This window comes from Lasioglossum baleicum, chromosome 5 (assembly GCF_051020765.1).
Source record: "Lasioglossum baleicum chromosome 5, iyLasBale1, whole genome shotgun sequence".
NCBI lineage: Eukaryota > Metazoa > Arthropoda > Insecta > Hymenoptera > Halictidae > Lasioglossum > Lasioglossum baleicum.
Genome location: NC_134933.1, coordinates 18,766,621 through 18,788,915, shown reverse-complemented (window position 1 = coordinate 18,788,915; position 22,295 = coordinate 18,766,621). Strand labels below are relative to the sequence as shown.

The 22,295-nt window shown below is 41.4% G+C and overlaps 1 protein-coding gene across 3 annotated transcripts in view; it reads left to right on the top strand.

Annotated features, from left to right (window-relative positions):
• The window catches only part of Gfrl (Glial cell line-derived neurotrophic family receptor-like), a 435,405-nt gene that overhangs the window by 377,996 nt on the left and 35,114 nt on the right, over positions 1-22,295 (top strand). For all 3 annotated transcript variants that reach the window (XM_076423703.1, XM_076423705.1, XM_076423704.1), the window contains 3 exons: positions 3,957-4,161; positions 5,672-5,817; positions 6,611-6,739. In XM_076423703.1, the coding sequence (XP_076279818.1) occupies positions 3,957-4,161; positions 5,672-5,817; positions 6,611-6,739 (480 nt within the window). The remainder of the gene's footprint in view (positions 1-3,956; positions 4,162-5,671; positions 5,818-6,610; positions 6,740-22,295) is intronic.

Genomic DNA, 22,295 nt, shown 5'->3' with positions numbered 1-22,295 from the left:
GGGTACGCAGTAATTGTTACATGGCTCTTTTTCGTCCGCAGTAATATGTACAAAATGTGATCGATTTTATTTGTACCCAGAACACATCATTCATCCATAAAATGCTTGAACAAATTATTATTTCATGATAAATTAGGAATAATATTAAAATAAAATACGATCGAAGCATAATACAGTAATCGATACAGTTACAATTAGAAGGTATGAAGGTGCCTCCACTGAAATTGATTATACACACTTGTTTATTCAAGCAGAGATGATAATAGAAACCGCATTCTGAATAAATTCGATATCCAACAAGTGCAGCGTCCATGGAACGCGAGGAAGGGTTCGAAACTCGAAATTCAGGACGAGTCGATCAATTGAAATCTCAACAATTTAATATACAGGAAAAAAATATTCTCGTTACGATATTCGCGAATTAATAAGCGTGGAATGCGGTTCATAATTATTCCAACGATTTTGCGCGAAAAATGCACGCGATACGCGGAAAATACGTTTATCTCGCGATGTAGATTAAACTACTACATCGGGAATGTTTTTATGCAATTTTTCACTTTTGCTAGTTATTTTATAAATGTTCTGATTCGATGGACGTTGAAACCAGATATGGTTGAAGTTATTTATTCGGTGGAAACACGACTGAGGAATTCGCCATTTGCATTTCAAGATGTCTGCAAGTCATAAGTGCACAAAATTCCGCGATCCAGTGATCGCTTATGGCAGGAAGCGTCCCACCAACAGTTCGATTCTCGTCGTTTTAATGAGAAGTTTATTCGTAACATTTTAGTTTTCATTAGCGAAGATTTATCGTGGTGCACCAGAGCCTCGATGAGCGATTTACATCTCCGCGAAGTTCTCCTCTCATTTGCCTGTTTGTTTCCGAATTTATTAGAGTTTCTCTAACGTTGATTTTCATCGCGGCACCGTCGCGCGTCGGTCAAAAGTTTCAAGAACGCTCTCGAGTCTTCGGATAGTTGAAACTTTCAGACGCGTACTTATTTTGCTGGAACTATATCGGACCGGACAAAAATTCTTGAAAGATTACTCGCGACGGAGTTGTTCGAGTTGTTTGGCGTTTTTCTGGGGCGAGGACGACTTCCTGAACGACAGTGCGCATTCTTAAATCTCACTCGTGCTGAGAAAATATTCTAGAGATTTTTTCGATGAATCAATTCATTATTTCGTTTAATCGACAATGAGGTGCTCAGTGTTTCGCGAATTCTGTTCAATCGTTGCTGTAAACGTGTTAATAATTCTTAAGAAATCATCTTTCAGTGGACGAAGCTGAATAAAATTTAATGCCATTTTAACTGCTGGTAGAAAAACCCATGACTCCTCTTATTTTGACTCGCTTTCGAGAAATATTAGACCAATAAATTCATCACAAATAATTTCTGCTTTAGTATATGTCAGTTTTATTTATATAGGAATAAAATAGACAGCTATTATATGTCGATCAATTGTAGATATATTTGTACATAATTGTGCATGTATATTTGTCATTATTTGCGACGGTTTGTTGCCATTTGTCATGCAGCTCGAGTATGATGAATTGTGAGGATGTTAAACGTGTCATTACAATTTGTTCCTGCAGTAGGGCATTATTTACGACTAAACTATGGATCTGTATACATTTACAATTGCGAACAGAGTTGTCAAACACTACAGAGAAAAACATTTACACCAGCAATCATAAAAAAGCACCCACAATTCATGTTTAACATATGCGACATATTCAATACTTCCATTGCTTTAGAAGATTGCATAGGAATGCAGTGCTTATTTACAACCTAATCGATCCACGAACAAGAAAATTTCCAAAAACGTCCACAGTGTCTACGAAACTAGAAGTGAAAACCTTTTCCAACCAGTTCAATCAGTCGCACCGATAAAAAGAAGTACACACTTGCAAGTAATAAGTATAAATAAACTATACTTCTTTCGCATAATCTTCCCCCATCACCTGCCACTAAAACTTGCTAAAAACCTTATCGTTTATGCACACGGACCCGAATATTCACCTGAAACATCAGCATCAAACGTTTTAGCTCGCTTCCACGAATACGGTCGAATATTCACGAATGATAATCCACGATCGATCGCCACATTTTCGCGGAAAACATTTTCGGAAAAACAGCATTATCCGAAGCAATCGCGTGTCATCGATGTTAATCGTTCATCGAGATCATGTCGCATAGAAACGTTAATTTTATGAGGTTGTTGCATACGAAATGTCCGTTTTTAAATGCAAATGATACGACGCATTTTGATCAAGAAACACTGACACGATCTACAGGTTCATTTCGATAACTCGGCAAAAAAAATCGTAATGCGACCATCCAGGTGTCACTTTAAAGGCGAGACTCCAATCTTCCTATCTATTTTGGTTTCATTTACTAAAAACATTTTTCGACTTTGATAGAATCGTTTGAATTTGAAAAATTTTGAAACGAAAAAGTATTTTCATTTTCTCACCTGTTACACGGTGTACAAAATTTTCTTGTGGAAAATGAACAATGGATTCGAAAGTAGAAGGTCCAAGCTTTAACATAAGACCCGAACGAAATTTTACAACGCTTTGAACATATGCAATTTTTGAAGGAAAGTGATTCTTTAATTTTGCAGTGAGTTTTAATTGGATCTAATTCAATTTAATTGAATCATTGTATTTTTAAAGTACATCTCGATGGCCCACTTAATCGATAATATAATAGATCGCGAAACACGATCGCGATGTACGCACACGGATTCAAAGATGAACGAGGCACGGGAACACGCTCGGTGAATATTAATTACCGTCGAATGTTAATTATGATATTCGGAATGAAAGTTTCCGTTCCACCCCCGCTTGCTGGACGATATCAATAATTCAGTGGCAGCCGCCAGCGGGAAGACAATGAATGCAACGGCGCGGCACCGTGCCGCGGGAGTTGGAAAAATTGTATTTGAAATAATCGGGATCCCGCGGACAATGGAAGGGTACATAGCTATTCTATGGTCGTGACCCGGTCTCGCAATACGCGATTCAACATCGTTTCAATCTATTTATCCGCGACGGTCCTCTCGCCGTTTGTTTCAGCGCCGCGCCCCGCACCGCGTCGGCGACAATTCAAAAATTCTTTACTTCGCCATTGATTCGCGGCTTCACTTCATCAGCGGCGACTGCTATAGTTTACGACTGGACTGCGGACTTTGTCAAATCTTCCACAGTGGATCCAGAAACTATTCAAACACTTCTCTCTTTCTTGAAACATCCTGGACGTGTACACAGTAATAATTTCGTGAACAAAAATATTACAACAATCGACTTGGACTCGTTGTAAACCTTGCACTCTGCAGAAGCAAAACTAAGGATACGTTTCTTCTCGAAAATACTAGAAATCCGAACGTCCGTATTAACTAGACAGCGGATCTTGATGCATTTATGGCTTCTGAAAATTTTCAAAAAATGCTAGAATATCAATTTCGACAGAATTCAGTACCATTGTTATTGATTTCGGATCTACAAAGGCTACTACCACTGAAAATATGATTTTATTTGATTCCACTTTCTCTTAAAATTCCTCTAGAAAAATCTGCAGTCTTAACGTTAAAACATTCTGTTTGTGACGAATCTACAATGGATTTGAAGATTGAAGCTTCGCCTTTGCAACAAGATCTTGAAAACTGATGTACGACTTTGTCTTGCTGTTTTCTGGAACAAAAACGAGGAGCAAGTTCAGAAGCTTCATATCTCGGGTAATACATATGGTACGTGAAGATTCGAGGTCTCGTTGCAAACGGGATTCCAGTTTTATGGACGTTTAAATTTGTTAGCGAACAATATGTCTGCTTTCTGCAGCCAACGACGCAAGTATGGTTCCTCTGGCGAATTCCTGGGTTGACATACGTTTCGCGACAGTGACAGTGTTTCGAGCTAACAGTTTAACAGGTTTGTCGTTCGTTGCCCACAGCTCTATCGGGAGGATGAGCCGGAATGCTCGGAGCTGTGCGAATGCGGCGAGGGCGGGATTCTCAGCTGCAACACGATCTGCGTGAACTCGTTGCCCTGCAAGACGCCCTTTGCCTTCTACAATCACGAGGCACCGGGGTATAAGGCGCATCGCGGACGCTGCCTTTGCTACAGCGGCGATTTCATATGCATGCGGCCTTCACCCGGTGAATATAACCCTCTTGACGCGTCACCTTTTCAATGGACCAAGATCCCGCCGATAGTTACAGAGACGAGAGATTTTTCCAATTTTACGCTGGGATCATCTCTCGTGACACCCACAAACTCGCCAATCTTAAGCCACTCATTTGAAAACCCCATTAATAGAGAAAAACATTCATTGCTTTACATGTTTTGATCGTAGAGGGTGGTTTTACTTCTTGTTAAACGAAAAACACTTTTATTTTCCGTCGAAAATTGTTGTTTATGTACCAGTCTCTCGGAAACACTAATTTTTTATCCCTTTCTATTTTTTAGAATCTTGGAGGACCTCATGTATCAAGTAATAATTTAACACTAAACCTACCACGAGGGGTCAGAAGACCTATTTTAGATTTTGTATTTGACAATTATTGAAATTGTAGAGGTGTTTTCATGGGAATTTATTGAATATATATTTTTTTTTATTCCAGTATACATCATAGTAAAAATCGTACACAATATAAATGAATTTAATCTTGTTATTTTTATAATACTATACACATCAGTCACTTTTGATGGTCGGTAGGATTAGTATTAATCTTGTACAAAATTATATTTTCGACGTCTAGCAATTTTTGGAGACATTGTTATTTTATGTATCAGACATTTAAACCACCCTCAATCATGAAGTATATGTTTCTCCATTAAAAAACCAACTTCAAAGTATAATAATTACCTGAAAAATCCTTTTGTGCAGCAGATGGATTTCCTCTATACAAAGTCATTTATCACTATTTCATGCATTAATCATAAGCATCTTGATCCTAGACACCTTTAGCAACCCCTGTTGGATAAATCTCATTAAAAGACATCATTTTGTATGTATAAAATTACTTGTTGTTTTATATGTGCGATATAAAGATGTCCATGTCAGATTGAACTTTACTAATTCGTTTTAAACTCGCTCTAGATCTCTCGAGTAACTGTAAAACATGAAAATTAATCAGTTTCTTGCACTCGAAATTATTTGTTATCTTGTACACATCCAATTTCATAACATCGTTAATCAGATGGCAATCTTTCCAAACCCAAAATTATATGCATGTCAAACTTTAAAATATTTGGAACGATGAACACATTCTTAGATACCTTCCCATACAAGAGGCTAGCCTAACTGCAAAAGTGCCCAACATGTATTTTATGCAAAAGTGTTCTTTATTCCGAGGCGATAAGTGTTAACATACTTGATTTATGTTCTATAAGAATTATGTCTGACAATTTTTCGTTGGAATAAAGTCACGTTTAGAGTAAATTATCAGTCGAGATAAATGAAAAAGTTTGGTAACTTCAGTCGAGAAAATTGCCTATCTCTTTCTCGGCGGAGAGTTGATGAAAATTTGATACGATAGATCAAAGATGATCCTCGTTTACGATGCTCCTCGGCCCCGTGCACCCGAGGATTTATAATTTCGTTTACGAAGGACCCATCGTTGATCGAGGCTTCGTCATCTAATCTCTATCGACTTGTCCCCGCAGATGCTTACTCTATACCGCACGGGATTTTCATGTTCCTGGGATACAGCGAAAAGGACGAGAGCTTATTGCGACGGCATAATAATGTCACTGTCCTGGACGCGATCTCGTCCCTCGATAGCTTTATGAGAGAGGAAGCTAATAATCAGGTAAGAACAACCTGCCGAACCTGCAGAAACAATCATTTCAAACGACAATCTCAATACAAACAAAAATAAATAATAATATATAATCCTCTCAATGAGAGAGAGAGAGAGAGAGATCTGATCTTGTACAATAAATCTTGACTGGCACAGATGTTTAGTCTAGGTGGGGAAAATTCAGAAATCGTTTTACGTTGTTTATAATACGTCCGAATATTATTCTACGATTTCAAAATAAAAAAATAAATTACATACGTTAAGTAAAGAATTTTTTATTTACATACACATATATACATATGTGTGAACAGTATCATAATAAAATATAATATAAATACAATTATTATATAAAGTTAAAGTACATATAATGTAATTGTCATCGCAAATTAAGTGAAAATACAGTGACTACCGTAAATAAACAAACACGCTTAAAACGAAATGTCCGTTTTTAATAAAACCAGAATAACTTTTTTACAAATGGACCAAACAGTCCATCTGCAAACAACAACAGCACAATATGATCAACTTTGATTTTTTAAATGGAAGCGTATATTTTTGTACGTATCAGTCGCTGCAAAAATTTTTATTCTCTATAAAATAGTATTGGCATTAAAAAAAATGATTAGTTTAGCGGATATTGCGATTGAAATATATATATTTCGTGACATGACTTTTTTCCACCTAGATCGCCCATTTGTCGCAGTGTGCGTCGTTTCTGAAGGGTTAATAACGCGAGGGTATGGTGTCGGATGACGCAGTGACATGCACCGTGTACCCGTTCCCTTTCTTTTTTCTTTTGCAGACGGTGTGCACTCTCTTCTTGTACAACGCAACCCAAGAAAACGTGATTGCAGTGGCGCGTCTCGGGACTGACAATCCGCCCCTAAATAGCAGCCAAGCTCAAAGTCTCCAGCACCTTCTGCGCGTCAAGGTGAGCAAATTGCAAATAGCTACTACCCGGGGCTCGAGTCCCTGAATCCGCATCAATTCTGATCTTATTTTCCGGGCAACTGGTCCTACAGCCCTGTAACTTTATTGCCGGGGCCCCCGCGCCCTTATTTAGACACTTTGCCCACCCCATAGCCCCGCCCCCCAACCTGACTGGATGCATAACGCGTTATTAAGTTAGCCCGGGTCAGACTCCTCGCAGACACCCTGGCTACAGTCGAGTTCAAAAAAGAAATCTAGACACCCTCGTTCACAGCCAGAACGATGTATTTTACCGTCCGTCTGCTCGCTAGGGTATTACGAACCGAGTGATTTTTAAAAATTATAGAACAATTCCAAGAATATAAATGTATGATCATGTTAAAGGTCACTTTCGACCATTCGATGCAACAGTAGAAATCTACAATTACCTTAGTAGTATTTATGGTTGGCCACGGTGGCTAACGATTGGATGGTTGGTTGGGATAAGGTTGGTGGTTTCGTCTACAAATCCCCAACATAGGGCCTACCACGAAAATTTATGACAATTTGCTAATGAATATCCAACGTTGCGCCTACAGTTGTTCTAGTTGGTTAATTAACAAGAAATTTACTTAACAATATTGCAACCAAGACCGAAAAAAATGCCACAAGTGCTACTATGGTATTTCACCAACACGAAGAAAATCTCCTGCCTCCATATAGTCAGTATAAATCGCTCGGATCGTTTCGTGGAGTTTCGGAGCGAAGTACCGAGTTCTCTCTCAAGATCACGGTCCTCGATGGCGAAAAAACTCGAGGAAGGAGGTTCGCGTGTACATCGTCGATTCGAGCTGCGACGAGAGGGCTGCGTGTTTATGCGATCGTGTGCGTGCCACGCGCAGGAAGTGCGTGCAGAATATCCGGCGCGGCGGCGCGATATCAAACTTTCCAGAACTTTTCATTTCTCTCTCGAGGGGCGAACGAGACGGACGCGGTCCCTACGCCCCGGATTATCGCGATTAATTAACCTGTACGCCATGCTTAATTTCCCCCGAATTTACGAACGGTCTATCCCTGCAACACCCACCTCCCCCCTCCCTATCAGATTTCGCGACTCGCTGATCCCTCCAGCCGTGGAAAAATCGCGAACGGAGGAGAACATGGGATTCCGTTTTACTTCGAACCGTGATTACCGTTTCGCTCTCGCGTCCCCTTCTGCGTGATTTATGAAGGCCGAGTGCTTGAACGCCGCTGGCAAACTTGCCTCGATCTTGCCAGGTGCTTATGGGACCCACCTTTATGACTGCCTTTCATGCGAAAGCTAATGTACCGCGGATTAATATTTTCGGATGCGGTACCTCGCTCACGCAGCGATATTACTAGACTGCGGATCTTTGTGCATTTATAAGGAAATTCGTTCGGTGAAATATAAAACAGTAAAAGATTAGAAAAATTTAAGAATACCGTAATGTTCTTTTTAATGTAACGAAGTCATTAAGGGGTGAAATCAATTTTTATTTTATTCCTGCTTCCCGCAATAAATGCAGAACATTTTTATTTTGCATAAAGACCCGCAGTCTAGATATTACTTTCTCCACTCTTTACTTGACGTTGTTTGAACGATTTGCAAATTTTTCTCGCTATTCAATTCCTCAGTTCATTCCTGGCATGAAAATATTTTTCTCTGTGTAAATGAAGGCTGCAACGGGTTCTCATATTTTTTCTATAACGATTCTCGTACTCGTAGCGTTTTAAAAAAATTGGAAGCAGATTCAGGCAGCGACTCTATTAATGTTTTTATCTTTCGTCGTTGGACCAATTTAAACTTTTTTTTTGACATTTAATTCTACGGTTTTTGGGATGAAAATATTTGTTTTCTGTTTAAACGAAGACTAAAAAAGGTTGTCATATTTTTTTCGTGATCATCCTTTCATTTGTTGCGTTTTTGACGAATCGAGAACTCGCTCAGACGGTAATATTTCTACTAGCCCCTTCACTGATGTTGTTGGATCGATTCGAACATTTCGTTCACTCATAAGAAAAGTGACACAACTCAAAATATATGTTCTACGATTATAACTAATGTATTTATATGACAAATGATTTTACATTTCTAAGTTGGTTATATGTATACAACAAAAAATTGGCAACTTCAGGTAATTTTCAGACGGCTCTCCTGTAAAATTTTCTTTCTTTGATTTATGGCATTTGTCTTCTGAATGAACGACTTCTTTGAATGCCTAATTTCTGCTGAAATGAAAAAGGGTGTATTTTATTCGAAGAAAAATTACTTTAGGATCTTACGTGCAACTACTGCATCTACTTCCAGAATCATTAAAATAAGAAACACATCTTTATAGAAGCTTGTCGTAAATGACGGTCATAATTGTTCTAAAACATTCGCAGTTCATCAACGATCTAACGCCGCGCCGCGAGCACCTCCGATTCGTCGAGAGATAGGCGCAAACGAACCGAAAAAACTAGAAAATTGATTATTCCGCGAATGCGAGCGTGTCGGTAAATTATTTAGCAAATAAAAGCGCGGGTGGTCGGAAATCGTAAATAAACAGGTCGAAATCGGCGCGGCGGTCTAGCGCGGCGCGGCGGGGCCGGTCGATCAAAAAATATGTACGGTTTCGCGTGGTGTACTACCGTGGAAAATTGATAAACGCGGGCCGGTTATGTGTCTTTATACATATACATGGGTAAGGGTGGGATGGGTGGGCTGGCTACCCCTGGTGCTAGTAAAAATTTCTGTGGCGAATATTAAGCGAGTCGAAGCGCACGGGAGGTGAATTTCCGGCATCGAAAATCCGTCTAATCCGTTCTGCCGCATGAAACCGGCCGCGATCGGCACGGCTGGGTCCGGATTCTGAACAAAAGCCGATCGACCGGCCGAAATAACACGCAATTACGTCGAAATTCGCTGAGGGGAAGCCTGGTCCCCGTCGAAAAGGATTTATCAAAAACCATCCACGCCCACGCGAATTGCATTACAGAACGTGCAAGCGCGCGCGCGCGCGCCGAAAGTTATTTCCGTCTTGAATAAATTATACGACTGGCGGCCGCAACGCGGTTTTTAATCCGCGATCGTGCGTTTGGCGAACGGCGACGTTGATCGCCCGGGGATCCACGGTAAATCACGGGAATATCGGTAGCGATTAAATCCTCGACCCTCGAACTATACCGATCTTATCGCCGTGACCCCGTAATGCAACCGTTCCATTAATTGAATTCCGTGGTATTATTTCGCGACGTATTAATCCCCGCGCGAGCACCGATTTATTTCTGATTTGTACGACCCGGCAGCGGATAATAAACGTACCAACATCCCTTATGTCGATTCTCATCCCTTTTTACAATGTTCGTTAATATTCTTGTCGTTAAGCTTCGCAGGCTTAGCGTTTTTTTATTCCTTGAATATAAAATGACAAATTGTGGTATGCTGTTGCAGGCATATGATCCACAAGTAAATTTTCATGCGAAATAGAACGTCTCCAAGTCTATAATAATGTATTAATAACTAGATTATTAAAAATTGTTTGCATCAACTGCAACAAACGAGGACCACATAAATATTTCTGTCATTTTTTTTAATAATGTTTAAATCTGTCTACTGTTTTAAATTGCAAATGTGTAGATGCATTAGAAAATAATGTTGGTAATGTTTCTCGTTGCAGTTTTTTAAAAACTTCTTTTAAATCATCCGCAATTTGTTATTTGCGAATTATCCTTGAATTGTATCCAGTTCTATCGTGTCGTAATCTCGGAAGGATTATAACGGTGCTCGGAGATTCCAAGGAATTTTAATATCAGAATTGTTAAGATATTTTTTGACACCTTGGGTTTCGTGTGAATTTCACGTGGCTGTTCATTCATTGCCAACGCGCCAGTGACGAATCGCGCTTTCTGATTCATTATGAACGTGGTCATTCACGCATACGGTGCTCTTTATTATTTATCGGATCGCAGAAATATTTATTGGCATCATGAACAATTAATGCGGAATATTTCCTGTAAAATGAATCGTACAGGTATTTTTCGCTAAAATTGTGCATGCATGAAGTCACAGAAAAAATCGTTAGCAAGCTGTAAGGAATGCTATTGAATTTTGTAAAATGTTTTTGTACATTGTTTGCTTGCAAGAGGTTTTCTTTTATTTTATAAATGCATCACAATTCACAGTGTATTGATGATAACGTCTGAGAACACTGTAGAAAAGTGTCTAATAATATTCATTATAAAATGACAATCTTATGAACGGCAAGAGTAAGAAGATTTTAAAAATTGTTCTCTTATATTTGATATACAATTCACAGATCCTGTAAATGCATCAAGATTTACAACCTACTGAAAATCGTGTCTGAACATATTGTAGAAGTTTCTCGAATAAAATTCGCTATGGATTACGATTTGATAAATGGCAAGAGCGAGAAGTTCTTTCGGAACGTTTAAATAAAATTTTGCTTTCAATATTTTGACAGTGAAGATTACCCCAAACTCTTCAGAGGTCAGTTCGTTAATTTATCGACGTGCAGATCGTGCCCGGTCGCAAAGTCTTTTAGCATCCTTCGTGCTTTGAACGGCATCGAATGCATCGTGCGCGTCGCATACACCGATGCGTTGAGCATTTTGTGTCGGTCATACGAGCTCCCGCGGCGATTTCCAATTTGCGATTAAGCGCCGGCCGATTTGCAATTTGATGGAGGGACCTCCGATTTGAATTGCCGCGTTCTGCACTGTCTACCAGCCGCGGTTCGCCTTTTTACCATGAGCTTTCGTCCCTTGCCTCTCTCACTCTCGTACCCTGTCCATTTATTCGACACTGTTCAAACAACATACTGCTGGAGACAATAATAATAATAATAATAATAATAATAATAATGGTGCACTACTGACCGGGAGCTTAGAATTTGAAAATACCTTTGCTATTCATTTCTCCTTATTTTGATTTCCATTTTAACATAGTACCCGAAACCACGCCAAATCATCACACCACCACCTCCCATTTGCCGACGACCGAAAAACTGTTCCTCTTTTCGCATATCGTAACTCAGACGTTCAAATTTCAGCAACGTTCTATTTCGCCAATGTTAAGCTAAAGGTTTTAATCGAGCGAAACACTCGATCGGATTTGTGTATCTGTTGGCCCGACGAAATTTGAAAGCTGCACCAGGATCAGGTTGAACAGGGCTTAGAAGCTCTTTCGACCATTTCGGACACTCGACGCCCGAAAACCCCGCGAAGTGCGTGCCGGGTGCGTTCGGAACAGTCGAGAGAACCGTAGACCGAACAATAACCCCATATCGTAGGGGTCTAGGCATTTCGGGCGAAACGGATCGATCAAGCCGCTATATACGGTGAATTCAATTGGAACTCGTTTCGGTCCCTTTGCGATCGGTCATCCAATTACGAGTCCGAAAGAAATGGTCCCCGGCCGCGCGCCACGGAAATCGACTCTTTGGAGCCGACCAAAAATTTGCTCCTCCAATTTCCGGCTCGACCATCGTCGCTAACCGAGCCCAGTTAGCCGCTGCAAATCGAGAAGACTCACTGATCCCCCGATTCTTCCTTTCGCAAACGCTACACCCGTTTCGGACGCGTTTATTTATATTTAGGGTAACCATACCGATTACCGCGGTATCATGCCTCGATCGTACTTTGTTTTAATGCTATTCCTAATTTATCATCTGATATGCGATCTGTTCGCATGAAAACATAAAATATAGGTAACAAAATATATTTAATTCATTAGCCTGCAGAAAATAATCAACGAGCGCATCATTTTACGAATTTTACGCATCGATCAACGAATTCTACAAATTCGCGCGGAATAAAAGATGAATGGCTTCGACCAATTCATTCGGGGGAGCTTCGTGTTTCAAATTCATTCCGTGCAGCCGATAAAAGAATTCTTTCAAATTGGTAATTCAATGCGTTGCATCGACAAATATTTTATTACCTCCGCCCAGTGTTTCGGGGTCACTGAAATGAAAAATTAATCAACCAGCCCCGGTACGTGGAACATTTACTGATAGCGGAAAACATTTTACTATTTGCTGGCTTGCTGCGGGGTTCTATAATCCCGGGGCATTCTGCATATACATACAGCATGTCCCATTTGAAATTTCGAAAATATTTCGAATAAGATTCACTCTCTTTCGGGAGAGACGATCTTGCGACGGTCACAAACCTTCTTTGGGTGGACGTACTTCCGTCTGGTTAAGGTCCATTTTGAACGGTACTAAATGACCTTCAACGACCTTGAATGATCCCGGAAGACGAAGGTGTTATAGCTCAGCGAATTCATCTTGGGATAGGTTACACGCTTATCTAAAGAAATATTTTATATTTTATATTCGAAATATTTTTTTCAACGAGCTAAATGGGACACCCAGTATGAACAGCATCGTGAATTTTTCGATTGGTGATTTTAAGAAGTAATCAAGCACGAAGTCGATGGGCTAAAGTTGCGTAGGACCAATTCTGAGGGCCTACAATGGGTTTATGGGGCTCATGGACAGAGGACACGCATTACGAGCAAAAATCACTGTAGAAATGTTTACACTAACAGTTTAATAGAAGAAAAATTGCAAGGATCGTACTGTGACGACTCCCGAAAGTAATCGAGGACGAAGTCGAGGGTCTAACATTGCGTAAGGCCCCATCCAAGGACTTAGAAAGGAATTGTGAGGGCCGATGGGCAGGAATCACTCGTTCTCCGTAAGCCCCATAACTTCCAGCTCCATCGCGTAATTGCTTTATTAGGAACTCATTTGCAGAAGGCCGCAAATGGGCGCGACGCGACATTCTGAATACCCGACACGTCGAATTAGACCGAGCGATCGAACTCGGCCTCGTTCGACCAGTTCGTTTGCGGTCCACTGCCGGCGGACCTACTTTTCGCTGGCTCGTGAACCGACCGTCGGCTATACGACGCCTAATTATGGCCGGACGGATAGTTAATTGGGTTAGAAAATGTCCTTTGTACTCGCGTCTCCACAGTCCTCTCCTTCAGTCCGCCGTGCAAAAGAATTCTTCAAGAGACATTCTTCAGACATTTAGTCGAATTCTCTCTCTCTCTTTCTCTCTCCCCTCCCCCCTCTGTCTCTCTTTCCGTATACATTAGTCGAACTCCCTCGCAGATACCTCTTAACGTTCAAACCCCTTTCATGATCCAAGTTTTGTGTAAAATCTACTAAATATCTACAGGACGTCTCAAAATTCTTTCAACATCCAGAAATGGGAGGTTCCTTGGATCATTTGAAGCAACATTTTCCTTTGCAAAAATGGTGTCCGCGGCTTTTGAGACACACTGTAGAATTGCTCAGTAAATCAGCACTTCAAATTCTGCCTTCGTATACATATACCAAAGAAATTTGTTACTCATCGTAGTATTCATCGAGAGGAGACATTTCTTTTACAAATGTCCACCGATCCAGAGGTGTAGGTTCATCCCTACGACGGACGACCATTATAAATCAAAATAACTTGGTTAAAATTGGAACGACTTAACTTTTCTTATTCAATTAGAACCATTGATTTACTAAATGACGTGCACAAAAGCTTCTGAAGAAATTACGACTGCAAATAAGAATTACATGAAAAATAAAAAAGGCTCCAAAAATGGATGGGTGCAATTTACAAATATAGAAAAGTTGTCCAGCGAGAGCATGATCGCATCGGAAGCTGGACAAGGTGGCAAGTGATCGCTCGAGGATCAAGGAGGCGACTTCCATGGCAGCTTTGACTGCGAGTGGCTTTTATTTGAGATCTTAATTAAGAAGAGTCGGAGCTGGCTGCCGTCCAACCGGCCGCGATTAAAAAACGAGCAGGGTGAAAACGGAGAGGAAGCCGGCCGGAAAGGAAACGTAGCAACCGGATATCGCTGCCGGCGATTTTTGATGTTTTTCCTAAGCGACTCGGTACGTGCCGCGAATTTTCTTGGTCCGATTCAAACCCCCCCCCGGCGAAATTGTTCGGACGGGGGTGGACCAGGCGCGAGAGCAAAAACTGGCAGACGCACCAATCACGAGACGACCCCGAGCAGTCGGAAACTTTTTACCCTGTCTCTGATGGCCAGTTTCCAAGTTTTTACACGGACTAGCTCGATGAGATTTCCTCCGGGGAGAGTCTGCCGCGCGATTTTCGGCGTTCCTTGGCCCCTCTCGATGGCGGTTTCGAAATCTCAACGCTACAAACCGTCGAGAATCTATCGGGTAGCTATGGAAATAGGAGGCCAAACTTTGCTAACGTCTTCTACAATCCTCGAGCATGAAAAAAAGTCCTGTAACCATGCATCTGAAAATCGTCCCTTTCTGGAATATAGAAGTTCTCCAAGTATCGATCACACCAGGCTTTTTGAAAATATACAAAATTATACAGGTCTTTTAACCTTCTCTTTGTATTAAATTATATTAAGAATTTTGAGCAGCCGATTAAGTAAATTAAATAGCCAGAAGAAAAGTATTTATTTAATATAGAGAAGAAAAAGTTGGTCTCTTTATAAAGTATCGTATTAAGGTAAAAAGAGGATAAAAATCTAGTTAAACTGTACTTTTTTTTTAATTCAATCTTTTTCTTCTACCAAGTTCGAGATCATCATAACTGCAGTAAGTGCATAAAATCTGCAGCCTGGTTACGGCGGTAATTAGTGCGACGAAGTTCTCATTTTCGAGGTCTTTTATCGTGGCAAATTATTTTCTTTCCAAATGAGTTTGCCGACATAAAAAGCTCCAATTTTTAACTTTTAAATCACGTTTTATAAAAGTTCTATCGCTGAATATCAACATTTATGGACACTAGGGTGGACCTTGTTTTTCGACCATGAAATTTTGGGCACGACTCCCCCAATGTTGTTCCATTTCGTGAAAAAATGGTACATTCAAAGTTTTAGATCAATCGTGTGCCACAATTGGGCTGGACTTCAGCTATACCTGGTGAAATCTTTTTTGCGAGATTTTTTCACGCCCTCCCCCCTAAAATTGTGTCATCGGGTAAGAAAATAATTCCTGCAGAAGATGAAATTGATCGGATAAGGGGAAGACGTACCACATTGACGTTGAAGTTGCGAAAAACATGAAATTTTATAGGAATGGGAATATTTGTTGTTTTTCGCAACTTCAACATCAGTGTGGCACGACTTCCTCTTATCCGATCAACTTCATCTTTTGCAGGAATGATTTTCTTACCCGATGACACAATTTTAGGGGGGAGGACGTGAAAAAAATCTCGCAAAAAAGATTTCACCAAGTATAGCTAAGGTCCACCCTAATGGACACATAGCTCGGAAAAATTAAAAAACATTATGTGTGGAAATTTTCTACATTCTGCTAAAGTAGATAATTAGGCTATATAGTTCATTGCGATTTTGATTGAATTTGTAGTCGGTCATTCTCCGTGAAATTGAAATACGTATAATACGTATAATATGCATACGTACATGTATAATAGTTCGTATAATAGTGGGTCTGTTAAGAATTCTAATACACGAGGTTTAGCATTAATTGGTTCATATAAACGAGGTTCTATTGTAGTTGATTAATTAATTGAACGAGTTGGAGGAGTACGAGAATAATCATGACGACATTGAAAATAAATCGCGTCCATAACCGAGACCATTAAACTTGAATGCCGGACTAAAATGAAATCTGCATGTCCTGTCACCTTTAAAGAGGTCAGCATGTATATGTATAGCTGATGGACATCTCGATTTCGATGGCTAGAATTTGTAGAGTTATTAGCTGAATGGTATCGATCGTGTTTTAATTAATTACAGGGGGATTGATTTCTATTCGCGGCTTTCTTTCCCGTATGGGGAATACATTCTCGAATAACAGTGGCAGTAGTATAAATCGGTGAATGGTCAGTCGTTTAGCTCGTAACGCAATCGTCTATGTTGTTTACGTGGATGCATCTGTTACTCGTTAAAATTAATTGATATCGTTACCATTAATTTGCAATGCAACCGGTACAAATTACCCATGAACTACTCTAGAGTAATTCGAAAAATGTTCTCTAGGATTATCGCGCGTGGAATTGATCAATTATACTGGAGGGTTTTGCTGAAAACAAGATAATATTTGCGAGAACGCCCGCGAAAAATAAATTCGAAGAGATCACGGTAAATCGGAGAGGACGTCAGAATTCGCTGTGGATCTCGGTAATTTTTCTCGTCGAGCTTACCTACGTCCACGAAAGTTCGCGATCGGGATTCTCCGTGCGGTAGTTCGTTAATTTCTCGAAGTCGCGTTTGTTCACCTAAATCTAGCTCCTAGGATGCCCCAGGGAACACGGGGAGCTGGGAGAACCATCGCGGGACAGAGTCTCACGGGTTAAAAGAAAGTGGAAGCATGGTTCTAAGGGGGCGGCCGGGCCGCGCCCTTAAAAGCCTCCTTAACGGCGTCGTTTGAGTTCTTAACACCGTTTCAAACTTTCGGACGAGCGTCATCGAGTTAAATATCTTACTGTAACTTATGCCGGAGGAGAGGGTAGCCGGAAACCGAGCTCGGTTTCCCGAAAATTACGTCGTTTGACCGGTTTTCCAGCCGCTTTTTCAATTATGCAGCAGAAGACCCGAGTGCCTCGCGCAAGTTATTTTCACTTGAATTCGAAACCCGTAATTCAGCATCGAGCTGCGATCGAACCAGAAACGCTGGCCCACGTTACTATATTCAGAAGCATTTTTTCCTGGGGAAATGTTTTCAAGGGAATGTCGTAAAGGTTGGGACACGTTTTGTTTTGCACAGTGCAGGTACAAAGTATTCGTACACCTTTTAAAAACGAATAACTTTTTCAAAATTGGATCCAACAGCTACAGTTTCTTTGAGACGTTAGAAGGATTAGTTTCCCAATTTTTCTAGTTTACTTTCAGGACATATTTTTAGCCTTTGCATTCTCCTTTGCTTCGCACAGCTACGCTTAACACGGCTTGTTGCTTCCAATACTCCTGGCAAATTTGTTTACAAACAAAAATAAGATTGGCAACCATGACATTGGTGACCCAACTTTATACGGTGTCCCAGCTTTTACGGGGCAGTGCCTTGCTGTTTTGACAAATGCTTCCTTCAAATTTTTCTTGAAATGATCAATTTCCCATCCCCGCGATTAATCTTTCACGTTTCGCGCACGCCCCGCAACAAACGGGTCAATTCGAAACAGCTTCCGGGAGCGCGAACTTGTAGGGGACCGACAGAGGGATGCAAATCTCGGGAGAAATCAGGAGCAAACGCACCGCGGTTCCCAAAATCAGTGAAAAGAATCAGCGGGTAGCGTTCAATCAATCGATGCTCGAGGGTTTGGTATTCGGTACCGAGGCACCGCTAGGGAATTTCTAGGGGTTGGGAAGGGGTGGGAGAAGCTGGAGGAGAATGGGTTGAAAGATGAGCGGCAAAGTCGGAAGTCGAGGGTGATTCCGAGCTGGCAGCATAAAGATGGCACCGCGCTCCTCCCCGTATATTAGCAAAGTTTTATGACGTATGTAGCCGCGCGACGCGACATGCCGTCCCCGGGAAAAATGCAAGTTTTCCGGCGGGTTTCTACGACACCCCGGAGAGAGAACGAACCGCGGGACGCGTGCCGAAATTGAAATAAAAAGCCTGGGGAACCTAACTCCCCACGGACGAGGAGCCCCCGAAACGGCACGGCCCTGAACTTTCCCCGAATCCCCCGCCTCACCACCTCACCGTCACCGGAAACTGAACATTCGCCTGCTCCGGCTGCATGCACGTGTCTAATCTGGGACGACTTGAAATATGAACGGCCGATTTTCAAGACCGAGACGAAATGCCGAAACCGGGGCACGTGAGGTTCACAAATTAAGGAGTCACGGATCCTACCGGGCAGGTTCTAAAATTAGGGGTTCTCCGGTTCAAGGAAAAAGCCTGGAGTCGCGGATAGCGGAGCCGTCAGCTCGGGAATTGACGGTTTCGAAGTTCACCAAACCGGGAATTACAGGACTAGTCCATGGAGCCTGGAGTTAGCCGTCCTCGGGGATGTGGAACTTGGAATTTGCGATTTGTTCAGTGTACTGGGAGAAGGTAGATCTCGGTCTTCTCGGTGTACAAAAGTCTAACACACCTAGGATTATAGTGTACATAGTTTTGTTGTTGGAAGATTGGATGGAGAGAAATTAATGTCTGAAGTGGTAGCAAAATGTTGAGATAATTAGGGATTGGGTGTTTTCGAGCTTGTGAAGGCTGGTGTCAATGTTTGAGAAGGTACATTCAAGTCTCTTTAAAAGCAACTTAAAATGGAGGTCCGAGATTTTTCTGTAATTTATTCCTTGAAGAAAGAAAAATGAATTAATAATGAAACATTCTAGCTTAAAATGAGTAGTAGTTGGCACTTCCTAGATGGGTCCTAGAATCAATGTACTAGGTCATTCAGAATGTTCGTAGCCTGACACATAGATGATATTGGTAGCAGCAAAAACATATCGTTGTTGAAAACATCCAACAAACAGCTTGCTTCAGGCAGCTGATTAAAGTGGACGTGATTGCTTTGGTTAGAGAAATAGAAAACTTGAAAGTTCCTGCAGTCATTGAATATTTATATAAAAAAGGATTAAGCGGGAAAGAAATTTTTGATGATATGGTGAATGTGTTAGGGGACAGTGCTCCTTCAATATGCAATATTAGAAAAGAATTAGGTTGCTCTATTTAAACATGGTCGTACAGACATTAATGATGATTCGCGTTAACCCAAAGTCTAGAGAAATAAAGGTAGAAGCAGATAGCCAAGAGTACCAATCCGGATGGTATACTGCCCCATTTCTGCTCCCTGGAATCATCCCCTGGGCAGACTATAGTTCTTAACTAGAGGGTTCTATCGATTCCGATTTTGAAGCGATTAAATTTTCCCTTTCTTTCCGGCTCTTCTGCAGCCATCATCGATAACGGTCATCCGGAGGGCGGTAAGTCCATTCAATTCCCTAAACTCACGGTTCCCCAGCGTTTCAGCTCCTTCAACCCCCATTTCCACCCCCGCGTTCTCTGTCTGTTTATCTATATATCTAGACGCCGACCGCCGTGGCATTCAGGCATCGCTGCGAGATCGAAACTCGCTATCTCCAGCCACCGTTGCCAGAAACCACCCCACTACACCCCCTGCACCCGTAATCCCATCAAGCCGCTACGTCTATCGAGCCGCTATTCAAACAGAAGAGCACCGCGTCTTCATTGGTCGGATCCATTCATTTTCTTCGGCGAAACGAAGTGGAAATAGAAAAAAACGTGGTAAAATGCGTAAATATTTTCCACTTATAGTATTTTTAAGCAAATTTTAGTGCAGCGATTCCATTTTTTAAAGTACCTTTCTGAAAATAGGAGATTGCATAAAGAATCGCAATTTACAGTATTTTTAATCCAGTCTTGGCACGATGTATCTTCTAACGAACAATAGAAATTGGTCCTCCGAGTCTATTTTTGAAAATAATCTGTAGAAATAGGAAAATGCGTCAACATTTAAAATTTATAGTATTTCTAGATCAATTTTGGTGCAGGGACTCCAGTTTTGAACATAACTTTCTGAAAATAGGAGAATGCATAAGGTATCGCAATTTACAGTATTTTTACTCCAGTTTTGGCACAATGAACCTTCTAATGAGTAAAACAGTCTCCCGATTCTATTTTTGAAAATAAGTTATGAAAATAGTAAATTGCTTAAAGATTCGCAATTTACATGATGAGAGCGTTTCCCCTTGCTATTTTAGGTGTTTCGAAATTATTCCCGGTGATTGTCTTCGCTACGAGGTCTCGCGATCGTCATTATCTGGTGCTTTCATTTCCCGGGCGTCGTCTTATACCTAAATGTGATCCCAGAAATGATCAGGCTACATTTCATGTTGCTAATACGACCGCTTTCTCCGTGCTTTCTGCGCTGTCTGGTGTACATTTGCACGAAGATTGAGACGTTTAAGCTGTGTGTTCAAGCAATTCCGGCTGATTTCCGTGACTGATATAATAAACGATGTACAGACATCCGGTTACTTCTGTATTTTCTCTATTTCTATCGTCCGGTGATGTATAATTTCTTTATTTTTCTCTGCATTTCGCGTGCGCATCGCGGTCAACCGTTGTGGACGTGTCTAATATACATAGACTGTGTGTCATTTGTTTCGTTTTATCTTCGATCGCGATGTCTGATCTATCACGTTCCATTGTCTGCACTGATAGACAATTTTACTATCATTAGAACGCTGCGGATATTTGTGCGAAATACAAATTTTCGAAGTTAATCGTGCGACAATCAGAAGTGCGATAGAAATGTACTTTTTACCATTCACATATTGTTCCAGAAATACATATTGTTATAAATTCAATACGGACATGATTCCTGCGGCCGATATCACAATTGTTATCGTTGTGACTTTATCTGCTTACCATACTCCCACGATTCCCCGCGTTAATGGTACGTACTCATCCACTTTGTCTACAGACATATTCTTGATATTGTGGTCGTTCGGTTTATCTACGTACGTCGACGGGATATACACCTACGTGCTTTTGTTTGTTTCATCGATTAGCGTAACATCGGCTCTGTTTGCTACTATTATTTTGTTATTATTCCCTTCGTAATTTCCACCACAGAGAATTCCGCTCTGGTTTAGCACGTCCAGTGCCGCCTCGGTCACATATGGGTGACACGGTTTTCATGTTCAAGCTTAAAAATTAATTTTTTCTGTAGCGCATCTGGGTGGACCAAATTTTATCATACCTCGCTGGAATCCGGAAGCGTTAGGAGGGAAATCAGTAGAATAAATCTCAATTTTTCCGATCACGGCAGAGTAGACGGGAGAAAATGTGTAAATTTTTACACAGATGCACGTTTCATAGATCAAGAAGTTAATTTATTTTCTTAGGATTAGATAGATTAATATTTCTGAACTGTTTCAACATGTCTACTGCCTTCTATTATTTGACCAACTCGCTTCCGACGTAATGGCACAAAATCCGCAGCGTGCTAACAATTATTATGATGGAGCAGAACGAGTTCGTTCACGGAATCCGGCGCTAGCTGGTGGAAAGATCGAAAGTGTGCCGGTGCGAACGGGATTTCGCGTCTCGTTAGGGGCAGGTAGCACGTAAACAGGTAAAGTTGGAGGCGGGCACGCGGTCCCCGGGCCGGTTATCTAAATCTAGATCAGCGTCAACGCGATCATCGAGTTCATTTGCGAAATTACTTCTATCTGCGGAACCGGAACGCGGGGGAATCGCGCGCTTTTTGTTGCTCGTTCGGAATATCGGGGCAACGTCGAGCAAGCACAGGTGTTCCACATAGATAGGCAAGCATTGGCACATGGCCAATAGAGGCACCTATGCCTCTTCGACCCTCCGGTTGCCCCGTTGCGCGGTCCCTTCGCCCCTCACCACTCCTTTCAACCCCCTTGCAACCCCCTTTCCGCCCCTTTCCGCCGACAAATATCGATCTCGGCCCTCTCGTGACTTTTCATTGAATTTCCATGCGCCACTTAAGAGGCTGCTTCGTTCTTCCTACCTTCCACCCCCTCGTTCTCCACCTCCTACGACTCCCACACCCCCCGCTCCCGCAACGGCTGCCCTTTCCTCTCGCGTTCTTCC